Genomic DNA, 22,590 nt, shown 5'->3' with positions numbered 1-22,590 from the left:
CAATTTGCTCAACCTTTCTGTATCAGTGCGTTCTTCTTAAACCACCAACAAATTAGTAATAAAAATATCAGGGCAGTCATTAGAAAAGCCATCCCAAAAATCCAGGTGCAAATGCCTAACCCTCCCCAAACCCAAAGCTGAAATCACACTAATTATCCTGCCCACAACCACCTGAAAATGGCTGCAGGGTTTCTTTAGCAGCAAAAGATGCTTAGAAAGAGCAGAGCAAGCAAGTTGTGATTCATCTAAGCTGAGGCAGCTGTGACTAATGGAGCCCAACTGGTATCAGGTGAGAGCACTGATGGAACTGTGAAACCAGCTGGGTGTTAATTCAGCATCTTAATCAAGACTGGTTTACAGAAGCAAAACAGGAGAAGGCTTTACTTTTAACCCGAGCTATTTTAAGTGCTTGGTTAAACTGTCAGTTAAAGCCTTTTGACCATCTGTAAAGGCAGGGCTTGTAACTATGAAGGTGTCAATAAGAAAAAATAAACAAACCTTTGCTCAAAAACCGAGGCCTGAATACAGAATGATTCTGCAGAAATGCCAGAGCACAGCACACACGTTTGTCCAACGCAGGCTGCTTTGGCTTGTCAGAGTTACCAATAGTAACCTCAGCCAGAGAGCTGGCAAGTATGCTTTGCACAGCCTCTGCTCTGCAGCAGGATGGAAGCACAAAGCTCTTAGACAGCCTTTTACCAGGAGTTCCAATCCTGCTGGGAAGAAATGGACATCTCAAAAATGTCCCCCTCGTTTTCTTTTCAATTAAAAGCCATTGTTGTTCACTAAGGTATCAGTAGGAAGCTCTTAATTCCATTTTCCAGTGCAGAGGGTGGGAAAAGTAAGTTTTATTAATATACATAAGCATTGCATTCAGACTCTCCTGCAGAATCTAAACTTTGAAAATCAGATTTAGAACAAAAAAAAAAAGAGAAAATATGAAAAAGGAAACAGTGATCATCTTAAGTGCCAAATGTAATTAGCTGATGCAACTCACATCAGCCAAAATCTAAGTGAGATTCAGGAAAGGATTAGACATTTACATGGATAATGAGAATATCCAGATCAACAAGAGAGAACAAAGTTTGCAGAATCTCATTTCTTAGAGCATAAACCGACTTCTGGCAGATGGATGTTGGAAATGACTCCCCAGGACAGGCTGCGCCATAATTTCCTGCTTAATTTTACTGCACCCTCTTTTGAAGCACAGTTGCATGCAGGAAACTAGATTAGATACAGGATCAGTCCGGACTAGCAGTTCTCTTTGGGGTTGTGTACGGGGAGCTTTGTTAAGGAATTCATGGATAGCATACATTTCTCTCATCTTTAATAATGTGGTTGTTAAGAACATGGCTAGAAAGCTAACAATGTATTTCAGCAGTAAAGCCGCTCTGGAAGATGGCTTGCTAGACATTTAATGGTACAGAAAGTGGATTTAAGCCACACAGGGAGACTGCAAGCACACAGAATATTCAGGAGATGAATTTGATAAAGCATAAATGCAAAAACAACCAAAAGGAAATAGTATAATTTTCGTACAGTCCGATGAGAAACTTCAATGAATCACTGAAGGCTGCAAGCCAGCCTTCCAGACTAGGGCTGGCTCACTGGCATTTCAAAGTCGGAGACTCTGTGACACCGAGTAAGTCCAGGCAGCCTGCACAAACCATCGTTTAACCTCTCACCAGCAGTGAACGCAGCCAACGTTTTGTTTCTCAGGTAGCTCTGAAAGCAGAAGTCATGGCATAGCAGCCTTCCTCTCCTCTGGTAGCTTGAGAAAGCATTAGGTTTTGAGTTTGCTACATTTTTCTAGAGCTGAAACTTTCAATAAGCGATAGAGATTCATGATTTTATGTCCACTGATCTCAGGGCTGATCCCTGGAAGACCAGGCGTGCACTGAGAACATGCAGTTTACTAGAAACCTAGGTCCTACATTTCTAATTGATGCCAGATGACATAGCTTCACTGGCAGCTCGTTCTTTTAGTCACTCATCAGTTGAGGACATATTCTTGTCTTCATCATCAAGCATATCTTTTAGCTGTTGACGAGCAAACTCCTCAAATACCAGCTCTGCTTCACTGAAATGGAAGAAACACAGGTCTTTCAAAAATGACGTTAGCAATTTTTTATACCAGCAGACTAAAGGTAACACATAGGAGGAAGAAGGGAAGCCCGGAGCAGATTCTGGTAACGTTTCCTTTGTCTTCAAAGGGATTTGGATCACATTCCCACAGGCACCATCTTCATTGGTGGTATCCTAGCTAGTATGAAAAGCAGTTGATTGAGCAAGTCAGGACACAAACTGAGGAGGTTTTTATCTGTACCGAATCATGTCCATTCCAGCTAAATATTTATCAGCTAGCTGAAGAGACTGCAGCCCAAAAGGGTCTTTGCGTAGAACCTCAACCTTCCAGTACCTGAAGGGGCTACAAGAAAGCTGGGGAGGGACTGTTCACAAAGGCTTGTGGTGATAGGACGAGGGGCAATAGGGATAAACTGGAGAGGGGCAGATTTAGACTACACGTAAAGAAGAATTTCTTCACAATGAGGGTGGGGAGGCCCTGGCCCAGGTTGCCCAGGGAAGCTGTGGCTGCCCCGTCCCTGGAGGTGTCCAAGGCCAGGTTGGATGGGCCTTGGGCAGCCTGAGCCAGTGGGAGGTGTCCCTGCCCACGGCAGAGGGGTTGGAACTGGGTGGGCTTTAAGGTCCCTTCCAACCCAAACTATTCTATGTTCTATGAACTAAAGCATGAAAATTTTCATCCTTATTCCTTCCGTACTAAAACAGGGGCACATGGTCAAACCTATTGAGTCTCTGAAAGTTAGAGCTACAGAGCATCAGCTGACTACAAACACACCCCTCCCTCCAGCTGTGAGGCAAAACATGTTCTCTTAAGCTAGTTCCACCTGGTCAGTCATTGCTGCTCAACTGATCGCAGTAATTTGTCAGGCCACAGTGACTCATTTTAGATTTAAGCTCAAAATCTGTGAACCCTGTGGATTTGTTGACTGTTTTGAGGACTTTTCAAAGAGTGAATGCACAACTGCAGCTAGAACGTGAAATAACCATTAAAGGAAACTTACCCGTCCTTCCCTGCAGTCATCGGCAATAAGGAGGAAAACAGACACACCACATAGTTAGAACATGGATGCTAAAACTAGTCAAAAAATATAAACTCACAAGACAAACAGTGGCAAGCAGTAGGATTTGCAGCAATACAAAGAGAATTCCAGAAAGTCTCAAAACATGCGCACGTGCACCTGATGAAGCAAAACTCCATCTCCTGGACGGGAAAGAACATTGGCAAAGATGTCAGGAGGGCTGAGAAATAAAGACAGATTTTCCTATTTATTCTTGCTGGTGGTCACAGCTGTGAGAGACATCTGTGCATTCACTTCTATTCAGAGATGACAGTGCTTGCATGACGTGATGTTGGTCTTAATCGGTCTGTCACTGTGATTTAAGCAGTCAGCTGATCTTCTGTTCAATAAATATGATGCTATTAAAATTAACCTGAGATCTGAATACAGAAGGGCCTTGGTGGTCTTTCATCAGATAGGTTAGGCACTTGAGGCAACACTCCTGACCTCATCTTTCCCTGAATATAACCCTGAGTCTTTTGGCACTTGTGTTTCTTTAATGGGATCTTTTCTAACCACACAGTAACGAATCCTGCTTGCTAGCAGGATTCCTTGGAAGCTGTTTCAGCACAGCCTAAAGGAAGCAGAACAGACTGTGTTGCAGTGATGAAATCTGGGCTAGGCTTTTATTTTGTTCTCGCAGTTATTTATCTTTAGCAAGTAACAGTTGCCTCGCTAACGTACTTCTTCATGAGTTTAAATCAGGGAGTAGAGGAAATGGGATGCTTCAATGACTGGATAAGTTGCTACCTGGAAAATTCCCACCCACAATGCAAGCTGAAGTCAAGGGCAACAAGTGGTGACCGGCACCGCTGGAAAAGTCAGCATTAAGTACGCCATTCTAGCCAAAATGCCTCGCAGGATGGATCATGTAAATACTTTCATGATGGTATCTGTCCAGATTTGGAAAGGACGGTTTCCTTTCCCGACAGAAGCCAAGATGAAGTTTAGAAAGTCTCAGGGCATGCATGCTTGAATGAAATAGATTTAAAATAAAATATTTAGAGCTTTAAAAAATTCCAACATTTAAAGCATCACCCTCATGTAATTTTTCCTCTGATTTTTATTCTTTAAACAGCCTGCTCTCTTTCCCCTCTCTGAAGTTCACTCACTATTATGGGAACAGTGACATCAATGACGAGGGTGAAGCTGAGCGCTACCCACCAAGGTGGGTCGAAGCCAATTTCACAAGATGGGTTGGGGGGGGGAAAGCTGTTGTTTCAGTTGGGCGTATGCTTTCCTGTCAGATAAATACTGCTTACTGAATCAATACATAGGTAGCGTGGCAGTGGAGTAATGCTTATCGTACACCTCAGATATAAGATGACATTTGAAGACGCTTTACCTTCAGGCAGCCAAACCAACAGGCAGCCTGTTAAATGGCACCTGAGCAGGAGTCAGGCCCATTTCAGGTAGTTCTCTGGCTGTCCTTTGGCTTATTTCACATTGTAACATCGAAAAATTCTCAGGAATCTGAAGAAGGGTAGAGTCTTTTTTTAACTGGCATCCCAGCAGTTGTTTTGAGGGTTGGGATGGGAGGGGGCTGTGTTCAGTGAGGCTCTAGAATGTCATCATCCTCTCTGCAGAGGGTTTTCTCTAAGCTTTCATTATGTAGCCACAGAAATGATTCCATATAATTAAAGTTGTGGCATATGGTAATTTTCATTATAAGCTTGCTTTTAACCTCTCTTAACTCTGGAGGGGGAAGGGAGTAGGCTGTGTTATTTTTCAAGACATTAAAGAGCTTAAAGAATGCACTAATTTCTGAAAGTTACAGTACCAATACTGGGCAGATATAACTTTAATATTAAAGGGGCAAAGCATTTATGGCTTTCTTGAAAACAGCGGTTCCGTGCGAGTTTAACAAGGCAGCAGATAAATGGCTACTTGTTGAACTACAGCCAAAACGAAAGCCAGTGTCCAAGTCGTAGGCCCACCAAATGTAAAACATCAGGAGAAGGGCAGGAAAACCCCAGACCAAAGAACTCGTGCTGAGACCACAGCCCTGAGAACAAACCCAGCAGGAGCTTCTGGGCCAACTGCTGAGTGGGAAAGGTCTTGGAAGCTTGAAGAGACACAACCCAGTTTGAATCCGTCTTTAAAAGAAACGGATCTCTATCCATTTTTGTCAACAAGAGGAAAAGACAGATTGCCAGTGTGACAGGAGCTGCTTCGCCTAAAAATAACCACCTGTGAACCACATGAGTCCAAACACAGTTGCAAAGGCAGCACACATGAAACATGCAAATGCCGGCCTAGAAGCAGTCCAAGACAAAGAAGCTATAAATAAACATGGGAAAAGAAAGGTAGCAAGCCGTTCTTTTTCTGTCTCCTCCAGGCACAGAAAAGAAAGAGCAAGCAATCTGCAGTAGCCACGTGCTCTGACAGACCTGCCTTCTACCAAGTGATAAATTCTTCAGAGCTTGCCCACAGACAAAGAAAAGGGCAAAGCAATCTGCTGTGAAATAAAGCACACGGCAGTTATCACATTTGCTGCAGTTTGGCCCTAAAACAATTAAACCATGTGCTTGAGAAGCTTATCTTTCCGAGGTTCTCTACACACAGATCAGCCCTGTGTGATTAAATACAACGATGCTACACATTTGATTTACTTTTGCCATAAATCACCTTGGCTAGAGAAGGCAAAAGGATGGTTACCCTGCTGCAAGAAATAAATTGTAACAAATGGCATTTAAGTTTGACTCTATACGATGGCTCCTTTGACTTCTTTCCTTTCTCCCAGCTGTGTCTCACGATGAATTGACAGTCAAGTAAGCAGGGAGGTGCAAGAGGCAAACTAGTTACTACTGACTCATCAGTAAAACTGAAAGGGAACAGAAGAAGAAGTTAAGGAATGACCTCAAAATTCCCTGTGCATGCACCCCTGCCTACACCCACTGCAGAGGTTGCTGAATGAGCCAATGATAAAAAAATCCATCTCTGGGGCCTTTGAAAGCGTAAACACTGTTTGCTAAAGCTCCATCGCTGCAATTAAGTCTCAATTCACTTGATTCCAAATTAGATGGTATTTCAACTCATGAAATACATTTTATTTCTCAGAGTTTATGAACTAAGGTGGTAGAATCAAAATTTAAAAAGCCTAAACTCAGGAAGAGTGATTAGGCACAGGTCATGGAAAACTTCCAGCAAATAATGCTGGAAAGAGTTTTAGTTTACCAGCTTCATATGGGAGGTTGTTTTATTCCCTGTAACGAGCTCAGACACCACATTCCAACACAGATTTAACCTCAGCTATGCAGGCTCCAGGAATTTTCTGTTGTGTTACAGTATCTTTTTTAAGATTTAAGCATTTCTTTCTGGAGTTAACCATTTGCAAGGCTTTCCCATGGGACAGCTCCTGAGACTACCTGTATATTTTTCCAGTTTATAAGAAATCTGTAGTTTCCATCTGCACAAAATGCATGAACCATAGCTGTCTTCCGACAGCAAGCTCCTGGAGGGCTTTGATGTAGCAAACAATACGTGGGCCGTGCCTTTGGTAAGAGGATGTGTTGGGGGAAGCAATCTGAGAAATATCACAGTTCTTCGTTTCCTTTGTAAAGTATTCTGCCCACATCCTATAAGGTAGTGTATCAGCTGTCCTTTGAAATTACTGTAGAAGGGAGAACCGATTGATTTCCATTTTTCTTTATATTAGAGATGCTTCTGCCAGACTTATCAGCCTTACGCATAAGTACTAAGGGGGTTGTGACATTGTTAACGTAATGTCACGCAAAAAAAATCACACCATTCTAAAAATGTAAAGTTTTTTAAAGTTGCTCAAGTCTTTGGACATTCCATGTTCAAACTTTTCAAGCTTTTCTCCATATCCATCAACGTTCCAGGTTTTGCAGCTTCAAGCTGCCCCACCACAGATACGAGATGGCCTTCATCAGCCACCGCTCTGGGGGCCACCAGCCCTTCACCAAGCTCCTGCGCAGAGAGATTGCTGCAGGGAAGTCCGAAGGAAGCGCTTCAGTACGCGCAAGCTACAAGAAGAGCCAGAAGACCCTTGCCAAAGCAGCTCTCCCACAATGAATCACCCGTCTGAGGTCACGATCAAGCGTGCAGCAATGTCAGTGTTTTGCTGGCAGAACTTCACTGCCCTGCAGCGCGAAAGTGAAACCCGCAGCGTGGGCACAGCTGGGCCAACAAAAGCACTTGCTTCACAGCAGCTTCTCCAAAGCTCTCCAGCATTATCAATCCTATGGACCAACCATGAGGACCTGAAATTATACCTTGCAGACCAGCTGGAAGAAGCTTTGGGCTGCATTCTGCTGTGGGGAGTCCTGTGCTTCTCGGTGATGTGGCTGTCTCCTTTGCGGCCAAAGCAGCAAGGGAGGGAGAGGGGAATAAGCCTCACAGATTTCTCCTAAAGGTGCTTCCTAGACTCACTGCGCTACCCTGAGAAGGGTGTAACACACAGAAAAAGCTTCTCCTATGAGCATGTTCTCTGTCTGTGAGGAGACGCCCTTCAGGCACAGCTCACAGCGGGGGTTTTCCCAATGGAAGTCAGAGATTACTATGGTGCAAGTCTCAAAGAGGAGTGAAGAAACCTACCTTTGCACACTCCAGCACATCTGTAACTAGAAAACAGCGATTCCCAACCAGAGCACCTGAGTGTGGAGACCTTCTCACCGCTCACGTGTGATTCCTCCAACAATTTCACACAATAAGGACTAAAGGCACCTCTCTCTAATGCCTCCAGTATAGAACACGGCATCTATTTGGGGATAACTCCTTTCATTGTTGCTTCAGATGGTGTTCAGGAACTCCTGACTTAGTGCAAGCACCTTGCAGTTTCTTTGTGTTCACCATTAGAGAGCAGAGCTAGCCAGGGCCTGAGGAAGTGGGAGGAGAACACAAACGCTCAAGGCAGCCTGCAGTTTCAGCATCTGATCCCAAGCCTTGACATGCCTGGGTTCCTTACACTGCTTTAAAGTTCCCACACTTCCATTTGCTAACCTGACTCTGAAGATACATTCCTCTCAGATACGCACTGAACATAAAGGTCGCATCAGAGACACCGTGGCCAATGCCACATCAAGATCATGGGGACTTTAAAATCACGAGTGGTTTTATCGACTCTTAACTTTGTTTAAAACTATCTTGCATTTTACAATGCTCAAGTGTCTTAGGTGTTTTCTGTCACAGATTCTTGTTTGCTAGGTTGGAATCTGGCTGGGACAGAATCTGACAGCTTCATTCAGGACATTTTGCACAGCAGTCATTTTGCACAGGCTTCCTCAAGCCCTGTGCTTAGAATTGTGATTCCATAGATGAAAGACAAAAAGGGAATATGACCCATTTCCACCTTTTCCCTGTTATTTTGTGCCTCGAGGCCAATATATGAGTCCACACGCACATACATATACACACACAGAGCAGCTCCCATGCTGGAGGCCTGTCGACTCCAAAGGCTTCCTGTAGAACAGATCACCATAAGCCTTGCCACGCTAAGACTTCACATCAATCTGTTAATGAAGAAAGGCAAAACCCCAGGCGTAACTGACCTGCTGTGTTCTTCTCTTCAGGTTTAGGGTGCATGAGACGAAACGGCAGCTCTGTGCCCACTTCACTTTGGGGAGAACAGAGAATGCGTTAGATCCACAGCTCCATTCGTGCCTGGTTCAATGCCCTTCCCACCACAGCTAAAGCCCTGAACTCCAGCTTCACCCATTCTTGCATCTTTTTCTAAACATGTTCCCCTCAAAAAGAGGGGCATATTCACTTTAATAAATTGGATTTATTATGTGCTGAATGCATTCGCCTGTACACCAAATCACAGATATTTGTATAATTGCTTTTTTTTCACAGCTGAATGCACAGACTTCTTATTTCCGACAGGTTAGGGGATAGTTATGCTTTTTTTCTAGGGTGGTGGGAAAGGGAACAGGAAAGACACTAAAAAGATGAATTAACTACAACCATATGGTCTGAAAAAGAATATGACATTTACCTGGAAGTGAGGTCTCCCAGCATGCTACAGAAGAAAACGGGGAGAAAAACACAAACATATTTAGTGCCTTTCCATTCTGGAACTCTACCAAATGCTGTTTTATTGCTGGACTATTGAAATCACCTTTCCTATCTATCCTTCTCTACTTGCCACAAAGCACAGCATCCAAATAAACTTGTTATAAAAAAGGTAATTGTCATGTTTCACATCCTTCCCATGGAGAGAGTATAAGTTTTCAGACTCCTAACCAAGTGTCGGGCATGGCTCCTTTTCTGAGAGCTGAAGGACAAGGGCAATTGGAGGGTCACAGAAGGCAGCAATCATTTCATCATGCTTTAGGCAAATCATTGACTCATTTTTATACCAAAAAGAAGGATAGATGTATAAAATACAAATGTAAACACAGTGACTATCATCAGAGTTATCTCTGTCCTGTTTTGCCTTGTATGCTCCGTACTAACTCAGGTTGATAACATGAGCTTCTCCCAAGAAGCTGGCTCAGAAGAGAACCTGGACTACAGCATTTATGACTCTCAGGCAGCTGTCTCTACCTTCTGCTCTGGGAAAACAAGCATGCCAACAGAAAGGCTCATACAGAATTTCACTTTGCTTCTCACAAAAGAAGTTATGGCTTTGAAACACAAAATCGCAAAGCAAACCAGAGGTTTATACTTGAGCCGTAAAGTCATTCTGTAGCTAAGGAAGGTAATCCAGTCCCTCTGGCTCAGGACAAGTTCTTTGGCTAGACCAAGACTGATGTCCAGGCAGTTTATGCTTTAGAGTGAGCCTGATATCCAATGACATGTGCCTTTTCTCTTAGGGTGCTCTGTCCTGCCCTCTCCCCACTCACTGATGCAGCAAACACACTCCCCTCTCTTAAATCTATGTAGACATAGCAAAAAGTCTGTTATTCTTACCCTGGAACGGTCAGCTTCACTTTGACCTTGTAGGACACTAGAATCCCCATCACCGTCTTGTCTATTCCATCCTTAATACTACCAGAGAAAACAGACAGCAGTGTTACGCAGTGCAGCAACAGAAAAACAATCACAGAATCATAGAATCCCTAGGTTGGAAAAGACCTTTGAGATCATCGAGTCCAACCATACCTGTCCACTAATAAATCAGAACCCTAAGCAACAACGTATGGTGGGAGCAAGAACAAGGTGAGCATCCTATGCTCCTGAAAGTGATAGAGCTGTTATTCCTGTTTATCCTGAAGGAATACGACAGGCTGTCATGCAACTCAGATCTATCCATCACAACACAGATTTACAGGTGAAAACTCGCAATAGAAGGGTCTCCTCCATCCTCTCCTCTTCTTTAGAACCCTCCACTAGCTAAGACCGCTTAAAACTTTACTCACATAGTACTAGAAGCCAAATTGGTATCCTCATCCTTTAGCTTTCCATCCAGAGCTATTTCCCGGGTCTCCCGGTTATTTGCTAGCAAGGGCAACAGTGTCAGTGTCTTGGTCAGGCTGCTGTTCGGCTGCACCTTTTCCCTGAAAATAAGGAGCAGGTGAGAGAAGAAAAGGGATACACTCTCCGATTTGTGTTACACACCCAACCAAGAGAATTTCAAAACAGATTACAAAGCCATCCAAAAGGAGTGGAATTTATTTGCCCTGCTTCCGTTGTCTACAGCGCAGGTGTCTATGTCTAAGCTAGTCAGAAAAATTCCCTTTAAAATCAGCAAAAGAGGAACAAGCGCTTGCATAAAATTCTTAGTTTCACATTAAGGCAGACTTCTAAAGTAGGTTAAACTATACGACAGACCTCTACATTTGGACAAAATAAATCCTAGTTTAGAAGAGCTGCACTCAATGAAAAACATGTCCCTGTGCTACCGGGCAAAAAACCAGAAAAATATAAAACGTGTAGGTGTGTCCGCCCCTCCTCACAAAGCAAAGCTCAATGCTGCACTGCCAGCACAGTGCAAAAGAGCAAGCAGTTCTCCGCACTGTCAACAGCCTTGAGATTTTGATGGGCTTTCCAAGACAGAAGAAACAAAATGAAATGCTATGAAAAAGAGCGGCCTCAAGCTAGAGCACCCATGGCTTCCACTGAAACAGCAGCACCTTTCAGAAAAATGCTGCATCTGTAAAGATTTCAAGCAACTGAAAGCTTTCCACAGCCCCTCAGTTTGTCTGGTAGATAATTATTCTTCAAACCAAAGCCCTTTTCTGCAACCTCCCCCCGATTCTCTGAAAAAAGGCGCAGGATGCCTGCTGGCTATGGGGAAAGGAGACCAGATGATGTGTAAAAAGGAGTACAGGTGATGTGGGGAGCACACGCGAGAGGAGAGAGCACCGTAACAGCAGGCAAGACTATACCTAGGAGTGCCTCCCATTAATGAGGAGGAGGGTAATTAGAAGAGTGTGAAGGAGTAAGAAAGGGTAAGCAGAGTATTCACTCACTGTGCTTCCTCAGCAGCCACCACTTTGGTATAGTAGTCACTGGAGTACAAAACCACGTTGGCAACCTGCTCCACTGAGAGAGGGAGGAGAAAGCAGACATCAGTTGTGCCTCTGCGTCAGAAACAGCACACCTGCCACCCCTGAGTCTCAGGGACGGAAGACATCAGGAGGTCAGTGGGAAAACCCATCCATTTAGAGCCTGAAGGGACCACCAGGTCAGACAGCCTGACCTGGAATGAGAGCAACAGCACACAAACAGCCAAATCCTCTCTTCCCTGAAAGGCATCCAGCCTTGGTTTGGAGATGACAAAGTCAATAACCCATGGTATCCCCTGCTAGCCTGTTCTTTCCATTGTGCAGATCTCCCTCTTTGCAAAGCATGTCCACTTATATCTCTGGCCACCGGTATCTCTTGTGTACCTACAGCCAAGGGATTTGCACTCAGGAGACACCATTATCCAGCAGACTGGATGCCAAACTGCAGTCAAGAGCCTGTGATAATAAATGGCTTATATTCTCCAACCAAGCACCAAAACATCCATAGGGTAATTCTGACCGAAACACTGATGAGGAGAGAGAATCTAGAGATCAACATGGTGTTTTAAGCCTGACAGGGGTGTGTCAGCCTAAAAATATTCGGGAATCACTAAACAGCGCATCCAAGACCAGCACTGAATTGGCTTTCTCTAATCTAGAGTGTTGTAAAAACCTCAGCTGCTTTGTTCTCTCCTTGCCTTCCCTTCTCTTTCTCATCCTTTGTTTTCTCAGACTGCCTTCCACAGGTCCAAGGGCAATGGGGCTGTGGGATGAAAATATGCAGTGCCACAAATAAAACACAGGCACAGTACTGAACCTCCTCTGAAACTCAGCCCCTGCCCTCAGTTTCCTCAGGAGGAATTACACCATCGCTGGCGGAGTGGCTGTTCCTCACATTGCCAGATGTTTCTGAAATCCAAGGCACAATTGTACGCGCCCTAGGCACACTCACAGCAGGAGCATCACGCTGACAGGGCAGCCCTTCCAACCCATCTCCCAGAGGGTGGCTTTTTCTCCACAGCACCTGCCTTGCCCTTTCTGTTTACTAGAGGGGACATACTGGTACCTGAAATTAAGCCATAAAAGTAACCACGAGAGTCAGGGAAAATACTGCAGTGTTTCACTCAATGAACAGCAAAGAAACAGTGACAGGCAGGGTGGAGGGACAAATTCCTGACTTGTCCCACGCTGCCTGCTTAATCTGTTACAAGCACTAGATTCTGGCTGTCTTTCAGCCCTCCTACCATTCAGTCTTCCAGCCCTCAAAGAATCCCAAGGAACAGTAAAAACATACCCTGGACTTTGATCTTCTTCACTGTTTTCTCTGTGCTGTTGTTGACGGTGACGGTGACTGGAATGGGCTCGCCATGGTAGTACACCTGGAAGGAATGTGACGCTTCAAAATCAAACCAGGAGTCTCCTCCCAAGCCCTAAACCCCTCTAGTCCCCCCAGACCAAATCTCCTCACAGATGCCAGATGAGGCAAGATGACCCTTTCGTCAACAATTTATTTAGCCTCATATGTGCCTTGTAACGTGGCCTCAGCCTCCCCTTACAGCAGCGACTGACAGAAATGATGTTGGAGCTCTTAAGTGCTGGGCCAAGCCAGTCTCAGCTGAGACTTGGCCAAATAACACACGAAGTGTGTTTTGGGCAGCAAAACTGGCCAATACGATGACATCCACAGCTCCTCACCTCTTTACTGAGGGAAGCTTTCAAGTGTAACGGCTTGTTAGACATGAAGAACTGCCAGGTGGTCTCTGCACAAGGCTGGGGTCCTGGCTTTTCTGGAGCGTATTGCACTTTACGGATCAGCAGACGTGTAGAGTTCCTAGGAAGCAGCAGAGGACAACATGGTGGGACTTTGTGCTTGGTGGAGGAAAGAGTTCTGCATTCACACGTGCTGATGCCCACAAAGCCCAATGATAAGTGGGGCAAATCTGAACAATCGACCGAGGTGCATCACTGAACCACCCACCCCCTTGAAGAACGGCAAAGCTGAAGATGGACACACACGTTTTGTTACCTCTTATGAATCCTCTCTTCCACATTCTCTGTCGAGAAAGCTTTCACCTCGAAGTCTACCCCGCAGGTCTGCCAGAGAGAGACAAGACAGCTGTGAAACCAAGGTCAGAAACCAAGAACACCTGTAGATGTTTAAATATCTTTCTACACACCAGAAATGGGCAGATTCCTGCCAGCTGCAAAGTCTTCTGGTTCCTACCCTTATAATGATCCCTGCCAACCCATGTGGCAGCATCCACCTGTTCCATGATCCTTCTGATAAAGGAAGCTTGGTTCCCAGCCTTTGGTAGATGACACTCCTACTTCTAAAACGCTTTCTGTGGGAGCAGTGTTGCTACAGGTCATAGCATGCAACAGGTAGTAAGACCTGTTGATAAGCCTCTAGGGCTCTCCAGTCCGCCTTCGGTTTCTGAACTGAATTTCTAAATGGCTTTGTAATGCTAATACCTGACGCACGGGCAACCTTCTTACTTCCCAATGTCTAAGGGCTGATCAGGTCAAGGTGACCTTTGTTTTCATGGTTTTATACTGCTGTGGAACATCTGTGTGAGTCCCAGATAATTCTCCATAGAGCAATGTGAGACCTCATCTGAAGTATTGTGTCCAGTTCTGGAATCCTCAACATAAGAAGGAGATGGAGCTGTTGGAACAGGCCCAGAGAAGGTCACAAGGGTGATTCGAGGGCTGGAGCCCTCATCAGGGACGTCAAGATCCCTTCCAACCCAAACCATTCTATAATTCCGAGGACTTAAATTCCAAGTCTGTGACACACACGAGTAGCTCTTAAGTCAGATTTCTGCCATTCGTAGCGCAGCACATAAGACCCCAGCATCCCCTTATTCCACTCTCAAGCTAGCCAGGTAGATTCCCATGACTTTTTTTCCATGTGACTTTCCTTAACTGTTATAAGCACCAGCATCCCATTGGTCTCACCTTATCAACATCACGAGGCGCAGGCTGCAGGCAGACTGAACAAGGCAGGTAATCTGGAAACTGTGGGAAGAAGAGAAGAAAAACACCCCAAAGCAATATTATAAAGATTTCCAACTCCTCAACACGCTAATTAACACATTACACACAAAAGGTACATAGCAATCCTGAGGACAACAGGTCACTCGCTGTAATGTAGTAACACTTTGAAGTCCTGGACCTTAAATTTGTCTGGTGTGAACAAGTTTCTCTCTTCCAAAATTACTTTAATAGCCAAGGAAGGGGTGTGGAAGGGGAAAAGAGGAAAAACTAGAACAAGTCCAGGCACGTGAAGCATCCGGTCTAAAAATCAGAGCCCTAGAGGCACAGCTTAGAGTAGAAGCTGCCCCATCTGGCTCCCCATCCAAGGTAAGCGATGTGGCTCACAGCACTGCAACCCACTGTTCACCTGGGCTCGAAGCTCCAGCAAAGCATCGCAGTGTCAGAAACACAACTAAGGCCACAAAGACCAGCCAGTTGCCAGGCAGCGTCCACTCGTTCCTGGTCTGGGCAGGGCCAGCAACTCCAGACATCAGCTGGGAAGGCTGCTAAGTAGCTCCGGGAGTGCTAACACTCCTGAGAAACTCCAGCAGTTTGAAGATCGTTAGATTGTATTTGAGTGGTCAACAACTTCACGACAGGTATCACCCCATTTAATACCATCATTCAAAGCCTTATTTGTTTCTATATCAGAGCCTGTGGTTTTCAAACCTGGATCTTCCTAGGGAATCCTAAGGGAGCCATGTCACTGCGTACTGGAAGCATATCCTGTCACAATCAGAATTTGGCAATGAGCTGTTATTTGTTGACAACATCCGGTAAAAAGCTTCTCATCCACTTGTTTGATCCTTAAAATTTTTAAGAAGAAAGGATGTGGCACTTCCTCTGTGAACACTGGGACAACAGTGTAAAGTATTCCAGCCCCTTGGGAAGAGGGAAGACGAGGATAAGTGGGGCTCTTGCTGGCATAAAATCATTCCATGTTTCCTTGCTTTTCCAAGGAAAGCACTTTTAACACGCAGCTGGGGCCTTGTGCACTTCACCACTTAGGATGGTAAGAAGAAACAATCGTCTGTTGCTCAAAACTGGAAATTTGCATAACACAAATTCACTGTTAATCCCTGTCCTCAGTCCATCACCAGGGCTCAGCAGCCTGGTAATAACAGATAAGGAGAAGAAGGTCAGAGCCTCTTATGAGATACTTACCGTAAATAAAAAGGGATAAGCATTTTTCCCCAGCTTCTTTAGCAGAGATTCCTGCAAGTGGGAGAGAGACTCTGGCTTGTCAGCAGGTGGGTACACTTGGACCCTAGAGAAGTACAGGTCCCGTCGGAAGGTGAGGCCAATCACATCAATGTCTTCTTGGCCATACCGGAAAGCGCAGGTCAGGGACACGTACACTGGAAGGAAGCACAAGCTGGATAAAGCATGCAGCCGGCTAACAACACGGCCAGAGGGGAGGTAACGTCCTCCTGCACTACAGAGCCGGGAAAACCCATTTCAACACTGTTGTATAACCCACTTAATATTCACACAATATCTAAGCACATATATTACATTGAGTCAGAAGCCAGTTCAGTGGAGAAGGGAGTTTCTACCCTTAAAACAAAAACGTTCTATCTCAGTGAGTCAAAAGAGGACCACATCACAGCCCAGAGGGCCAACCGTGTCCTGGGCTGCATCCAAAGCAGTGTGGCCAGCAGGGCGAGGGAGGGGATTCTGCCCCCTCTGCTCCTCTCTTGTGAGACCCCATCTGGAATAGTGTCCAGTTCTGGAATCCTCAACATAAGAAGGAGATGGAGCTGTTGGAACGGGTCCAGAGGAGGCTAAAAGGATGATCAGAGGGCTGGAGCACCTCCCGTATGAGAACAGGCTGAGAGAATTTGGGATGTTCAGCCTGGAGAAGGCTCCAAGGAGACCACAGAGCAACCTTCTGGTACCTGAAGGGGCTACAAGAAAGCTGGGGAGGGACTGTTCACAAGGGCTTGTGGTGATAGGACGAGGGGCAATGGGGATAAACTGGAGAGGGGCAGATTTAGACTGGACATAGGGAGGAATTTCTTCACTATGAGAGTGGGGAGGCCCTGGCCCAGGTTTCCCAGGGAAGCTGTGGCTGCCCCATCCCTGGAGGGGTTCAAGGCCAGGTTGGATGGGCCTTGGGCAGCCTGATCAGTGGGAGATGTCCCTGCCCATGGCAGAGGGGGTGGAACTGGATGGGCTTTGAGGTCCTTTCAACGCAAACTATTCCATGATTCTACATCTCTGAAAGAAATGTTACATAAAACCTCAAACCTTTTTTCCCCTTAAGAATTGCAGGATCCACCAATACAACACCATCTGAAAGAAAGGAAATAATAAGAGAGGTTAACTGAGGATAATCATGGTTGAGAGAGCGGGAAGAGCAGTACGTATCCTTGCAGGCTTACCTACAGGTTCCACATTTCCTATGTTGTCAACGAAGTCCCGTTTTCCCAGGTAGATGGTCAGCTGTAGAGAGAAGATGACCGTGGTTGAACTATAAAATGTTGACGGTTGTGTGTTGGGGGACATGGGAAACAGCAGAGAGCTATAAAGCTTGTAGAGACCAGAACAACTCCATTTTAAATGGAATATTTACTTTTCTCCAGCAAAAATGCAAACCCCAGCAGGCTCGACAGTTATTCACTTGCTGCAGGACATCAGAAGTGAAGATCTCATGCAGATCAGCTCCCCAGAGTACCAGAATTACAACAAAAATACTTGAGCACGGGATAAAAAGCTACAGATTTAGAGATCTTTTGATGCTCTCAGATCAGAAAGACAATTAATCTGCTTTGTTTTAAACACATCAGCAATGTTTCGAACATCTATCCGCAGAAATACAATCCAGGAGGAGTGAGAGATGAGTTGCCTTCTTCTCGTACTACAGAGCACACGAGTAGCTTGCCCTATAAACTCTGTTTACATCACCTCCTCATACTTAGGGCTAAATACAGTTCCTTCTTCAGAAAAAAATGAAGGGGACACAAAAGAACTTTCTAAGTCGTCTCCAATCTGACTACCAGTAAAACTCATACCTACATAAATTCATTATTATGGTACTTACAGCTTTGTCACGGGTGCTTTTCCTGAAGATGACTTGTCTGGGAGGAGAACTAGCATTTTTCCCACTCGTCTTTGTCTTTTGAGACTCAGGGCAGCTCATGGTCAAAGATGGATCTTTAACTGTGGCTGAATGAAGCTTTTATGGCCCAAAATGTCCTGGGAAAGATGTCAGAAAAAAATAGGTACATGAGATGAAAGTGGAATTATATTGGTAGATGAAATTACTCCTGTGTATAGTTTACAAAAGACTATTTCAATAGATGTTCAGGCACAGCACAACGGTTGGGTTTCTTTTCAGTTTAGCAGTTCCTCATGAAAAAGAAAACATAGAAAGATCTTTTTTTAAACAGCTCCTCAGAAACATTACAAAAGGCCAAGAACTCTTCTTAATTAATATTAGAAAATTAGTAGACTAACAGAAAAATCTAGAGGGGAAGGGACAGCTTGGCTTTTGTAGGTACATAAAGAGTAATTTTGTGAAGAAACCTGTAGGAGTACAAGTACGGGTAAAGGTAATCTGATCAACACAAGGTGCTTCACTTTTCAAAAGGTACCTCAAGATTTGCCATGAGAGGCTCTAAATTGTCATGAGGTAAGGAAGGGCATTTCACTCAATAATGGGATAACATATAGGAAATCAAGAATATCAATACACACAGGTTTTGGCTACTTCCAGGGTTTGGATTGGTTTTGGAGGAGTTCTTTGTTTTTTTTTTACCATTGCAAGAATACTACAGTGCAGCTTCATCTGTCCTGGGACATCTACTATTGAGCATCTCTTTGAATGAATGGGAAGAAGCTTAGATAAGGAGCAAATGGCCTGCCCATAGACACAAAGCTATTTGGGATTCCCAAAAATAAGGCCCAAAAAATAAGTCATAAAATAGCAGCATCCAGCCAAGCGATCAGACAGTGAATTTAAAATAAAGTGAAGAACATCTCCCCACTTAATACAAGATTCTAGAGCACAGTGTGCTACTGCAGAAGGCTCTGGAAATCACCAATATAAATCAATTCACAGGATTAGACATGTTCACAGGGAAAACACTTTTGGTAGGTGTTGGACAGCATGATTCAGGAGCAACCTTAATCCCGTAAGACTCTGAAGCTGAGGAGCAGCATCAGGGAAGGGTGATGCCATGCATGCCCTGTTCCTACTCTTCTCCCTGTTGGACCTGTGTGAAGGAGTACACTGCGTTAGGCAGGACATTGGTCTCAGTGTGACTGTCGTGCAGTTCACATCCATTCTGTTTTGCTGCTCCCTTTCCCATTTTAAAGCTGTTTCAAGAGTAGAAAATGTTTCTAGGGCCTATTTGCACACAACAGACTAAAAAAATTGAAATACTTTGCTTCTTAGAAAACTAGAAAAAAAGGTAAGGCAGATATTAGAGACAGCCCTTATGCGTGTTCAAGTATTTATGGCTTTATAAACTATTGGTAGGTTTCCCAAACCCAGAATCGGATTTGTGGATGAGCAGACACCCTCCCCATGCTGTACACCCTAATAAACAAACAAGCAAATAACATTAAATACCTTGCTGTGTTCCAAACACCACAGGTACTGCCCCGGGACAAAGATGCGAGCTCCTAAACCGCCAAACAAAGATGAATTTTGAACGTAGCCGTGTCCAATGCTTCTTCGCAGCTACCAGAGGGAATCACTAACCTCCTGGCAAACAAGGAAGACAATTTGTAGGGGATTTGAAAACACGTCTCTGGTTGCGTCCATCCAGGATTTCAAGAATTAATCCCCCTCCAAGAGCAAATATTGTACCTGGGCTAAGATTCAACTGGAAAGTTGTTAAGTCAGCAACATGAAGCATTACCTATAGAAGCTCAGATTGTCAGTGAAAAGGTCTACAATGTCATACTTACGTGCTTTGTAAGGACTACAGACCTACATAGAACGGGATGGGTATGGAAAGCAGCTTTATTCTAAAGCTCTTTCTCCACCTTCTCCTTCCTAGGCTTGCAACTCTTCCAGCCTGATAAGAAGCTGAACAGATAAGAGCCGTTTATGAAAAAGGAAATTCATAAAGTACCAAACCAAGTCTCTATAAATAGATGCCGTTATGAAAGACTATCAAACATTGAGAACAATGCATTATTCTCCTAATCACTAAGTAGTTAGCCTATTATTGCTCCACCAACATCCCATTGGCATGCTGATGCAAACCAGCATACTGCTAGCTAGTAAACTTCCCCTCCTTAACTCACTTCTGAGGCACAACATCCAAAATGCAAGACACAAAACCAGAAACCTCAATCCATCTAGCTTTTCTGTTCACAAATCTCCCAAGAACAGCTTTTACTTCCCCCCATTAACCTGGTTTGGGTAGTATGCACAACAATATGCGCAATTTTTGGCTTGTGTGCTGCCAAAGCAGCTGGAGCTTCCTCCTGGGCTGCATCTGTGGGTCTGATTGGAAAGATGGGATGATATCCCTTCCACTCACCAGCCTGGACAGCACCGTTCATCTCAGGCAGTCTTGCAGTCACAAATCAAACTTGCTTTTTGCAAACAATCACCAACGTTTGCCTGAATATAGTGGCCTGCATACACAAATCATACCAAAATATGAACACAGAACCAGCGTTCTTCAGCTCTTTTAGTATTTTCCAAATTCCAGCAACGTTTTATGAACTGGAGGTGGATGATTTGGAGAGCTTAATCACTACCCCATTTAATCAAGTCCAGCAAAAACAAAGCAGCCAGCCCTAAACCACAGCAATTCACATGTGCCCATGCTGCTGAAGGGAAGGTGGATCCTGCTTCTAGGAAGTGGGGAAGAGAACCCAGAAATTAACCCACAAAAATCAACACATTCTTTTCAGTCACACAGGGCAAAGGCAAAAGCTGGTTTTGTTAAGAGCTTCTGCTGTGGCCACTGCAGGATGATTAGTCTTTCAGGAAAGCAGTGAGCATTCCCCTTATACCTGCTACTCCCCTGAGAGCCTGCAAGGTGTGGGTACATGTGTCATTGCAAATATTTTCAGGGGAGTTCTCCATAACTCGTGCTTCCTTATGTCTGGAGAAAGATGCTTGCCTGCCCCCCAAACCACATGAAGGGCAGCTCCACCTTCAGCAGAGAAGCACTGTGACAGCCACCTCTGCACAGCAGGTACCCTTCCCTTCTCATTCTTCCCTCTATGGATTGAAGCAGAAAAGGGGCAAGAGAGGCAAATAAATAAACTATAGCAAAAATGCCCTAAAACTGGTCGCTGCAATTTCCTATGCATCTTGGTCCTAAGGAGTTTTAATCAAAAAAGCTTCAGGCTTTAGGAAGCTAGCCCCTATCATAGATTCATAGAACAATTCAGGTTGGAAAGGACCTTAAAGCCCATCCAGTTCCACCCGCCCTGCCCCTGCGACGGGCAGGGTCACCTCCCACTGGATCAGGTGCCCAAGGCCCATCCAGCCTGGCCTTGAACCCCTCCAGGGATGGGGCAGCCACAGCTTCCCTGGGAAACCTGGGCCAGGGCCTCCCCACCCTCATCGTGAAGAAATTCCTCCTTCTGTCCAGTCTAAATCTGCCCCTCTCCTGTTTATCCCCATTGCTCCCAGTCCTATCACCACAAGCCTTTGTGAACAGTCCCTCCCCACCTTTCTTGTAACCCCTTCAGGTACTTGGGGCTTTCTCTTCTCCAAGCTGAACAACCCCAACTCTCTCAGTCTGTCCTAGTAGGGGAGGGGCTCCAGCCATCAGATCATCCTTTTAGCCTCCTCTGGGCCTGTTCCAACAGCTCCATCTCCTTTTTATGTTGAGGATTCCAGAACTGGCCACAATACTCCAGATGAGGTCTCACAAGAGAGGAACAGAGGAGCAGAACTCCTTCCCTCACCCTGCTGGCCATGCTGCTTTGGATGCAGCCCAGGACACGGTTGGCTTCTGGGCTGTGAGCGCACATTGCCGGCTCACATCAAGCTTCTCATCAACCAGCAGCCCAAGTCCCTCTCCGCAGGGCTGCTCTCAAGCACGTCACCCCCATCATGTATTGAAATCAGGGATTTCTCCAAGCCAGGTGTAGGACCTTGCCCTTGGTCTTGTCGAACCTCATGGCGTTCTCACAGCCATTTCTCCTTGAACACTAATAACTCACTTTGTAACAGTATCAACAAGCAAAACAGGGCCCTTTGTGCAAGATCTGTGTCCATGTTGTAGAAAAACACAAGTATAGCAACCTAAACTATAAACATCCTAAACCCATTTTGATCCTCCTCAGCAGAGCCTGCAGAGTTTTTATTACGTTAATCTCCCAATAATCTTCCCTCATGCTTACTTGTCATTTAGTGATCTGCTTTTCCGCAGTAACCAAGGTCACCTGGACTCCTGGCAGGTGCCTTTTCAAGGACCTTCTGCCACAGCAACAGGCAGAAGAAAAAGCATCTTGCCTTTAGAAATGCTTCAGAATGCCAATGTGAATCTTTCCATTTTTGGTGTGGTTCTCACTTCCAAGAGCCGGACAGACGACTTCTTTCCTTAGGAAAAGAGGAGGGCGGTCAGTGACGGCTCTTAGTTACGTATGACACTTACACATTAAACAGCTGAAAGCTTTGCTCTGTTACTCTAAAGTAGTAACCAGAATCTTATCTTCAACATGGGTTTCCCTGTTTTTGAAGATGCGTGCAACTCCTGCCAGTGGCTTAAAAATTTAACAAGTTAGCGAAATGTCACAGCAGACAAAGCCTTCTATTTTCAGCAGTCTGAAATATAGACACTAATTTCCTCAGTTTGGTAATTCATCTAAAACATCCAAGAATACATCAGCCTCTCAAGGACTGAGATACTTGTTCAATGTGGTAAGACTTTCTTCAGTCTCGACACCGTATTCCTGAGCCGGGGCAAGACCAGGTTGTATCTGCAGGATTTCAAGCTAAGTGAATTATCCTCCTTCTCCCTCTACGCTGGATCCTTCAGTGCTCCTGAACCCAAATCCACAATTCAACACATTTCAGG

At 44.9% G+C, this 22,590-nt stretch overlaps 1 protein-coding gene across 1 annotated transcript; it reads right to left on the bottom strand.

The window, feature by feature from the left end:
- Positions 1-957: 957 nt before the first annotated feature.
- SAG (S-antigen visual arrestin) lies at positions 958-19,360 on the bottom strand. The gene is made up of 16 exons (XM_069865078.1): positions 19,167-19,360; positions 17,634-17,788; positions 16,975-17,035; positions 16,841-16,885; positions 15,755-15,948; positions 14,513-14,572; positions 13,581-13,648; positions 13,250-13,385; positions 12,849-12,933; positions 11,519-11,591; positions 10,466-10,603; positions 10,017-10,094; positions 9,100-9,123; positions 8,654-8,718; positions 3,084-3,093; positions 958-2,080 (listed from the first exon to the last, which is right to left on the bottom strand). Exons 2-16 carry the CDS (start codon positions 17,730-17,732, stop codon positions 1,987-1,989), a joined length of 1,230 nt encoding a protein of 409 aa, XP_069721179.1. The 5' UTR covers positions 17,733-17,788; positions 19,167-19,360; the 3' UTR covers positions 958-1,986.
- Positions 19,361-22,590: the final 3,230 nt, after the last annotated feature.

The sequence above is a fragment of the Phaenicophaeus curvirostris genome, chromosome 10 (genome assembly GCF_032191515.1).
Source record: "Phaenicophaeus curvirostris isolate KB17595 chromosome 10, BPBGC_Pcur_1.0, whole genome shotgun sequence".
NCBI lineage: Eukaryota > Metazoa > Chordata > Aves > Cuculiformes > Cuculidae > Phaenicophaeus > Phaenicophaeus curvirostris.
The sequence above is the reverse complement of the archived record's forward strand: the minus strand, read 5'-3'. Positions and strand labels throughout refer to the sequence as shown.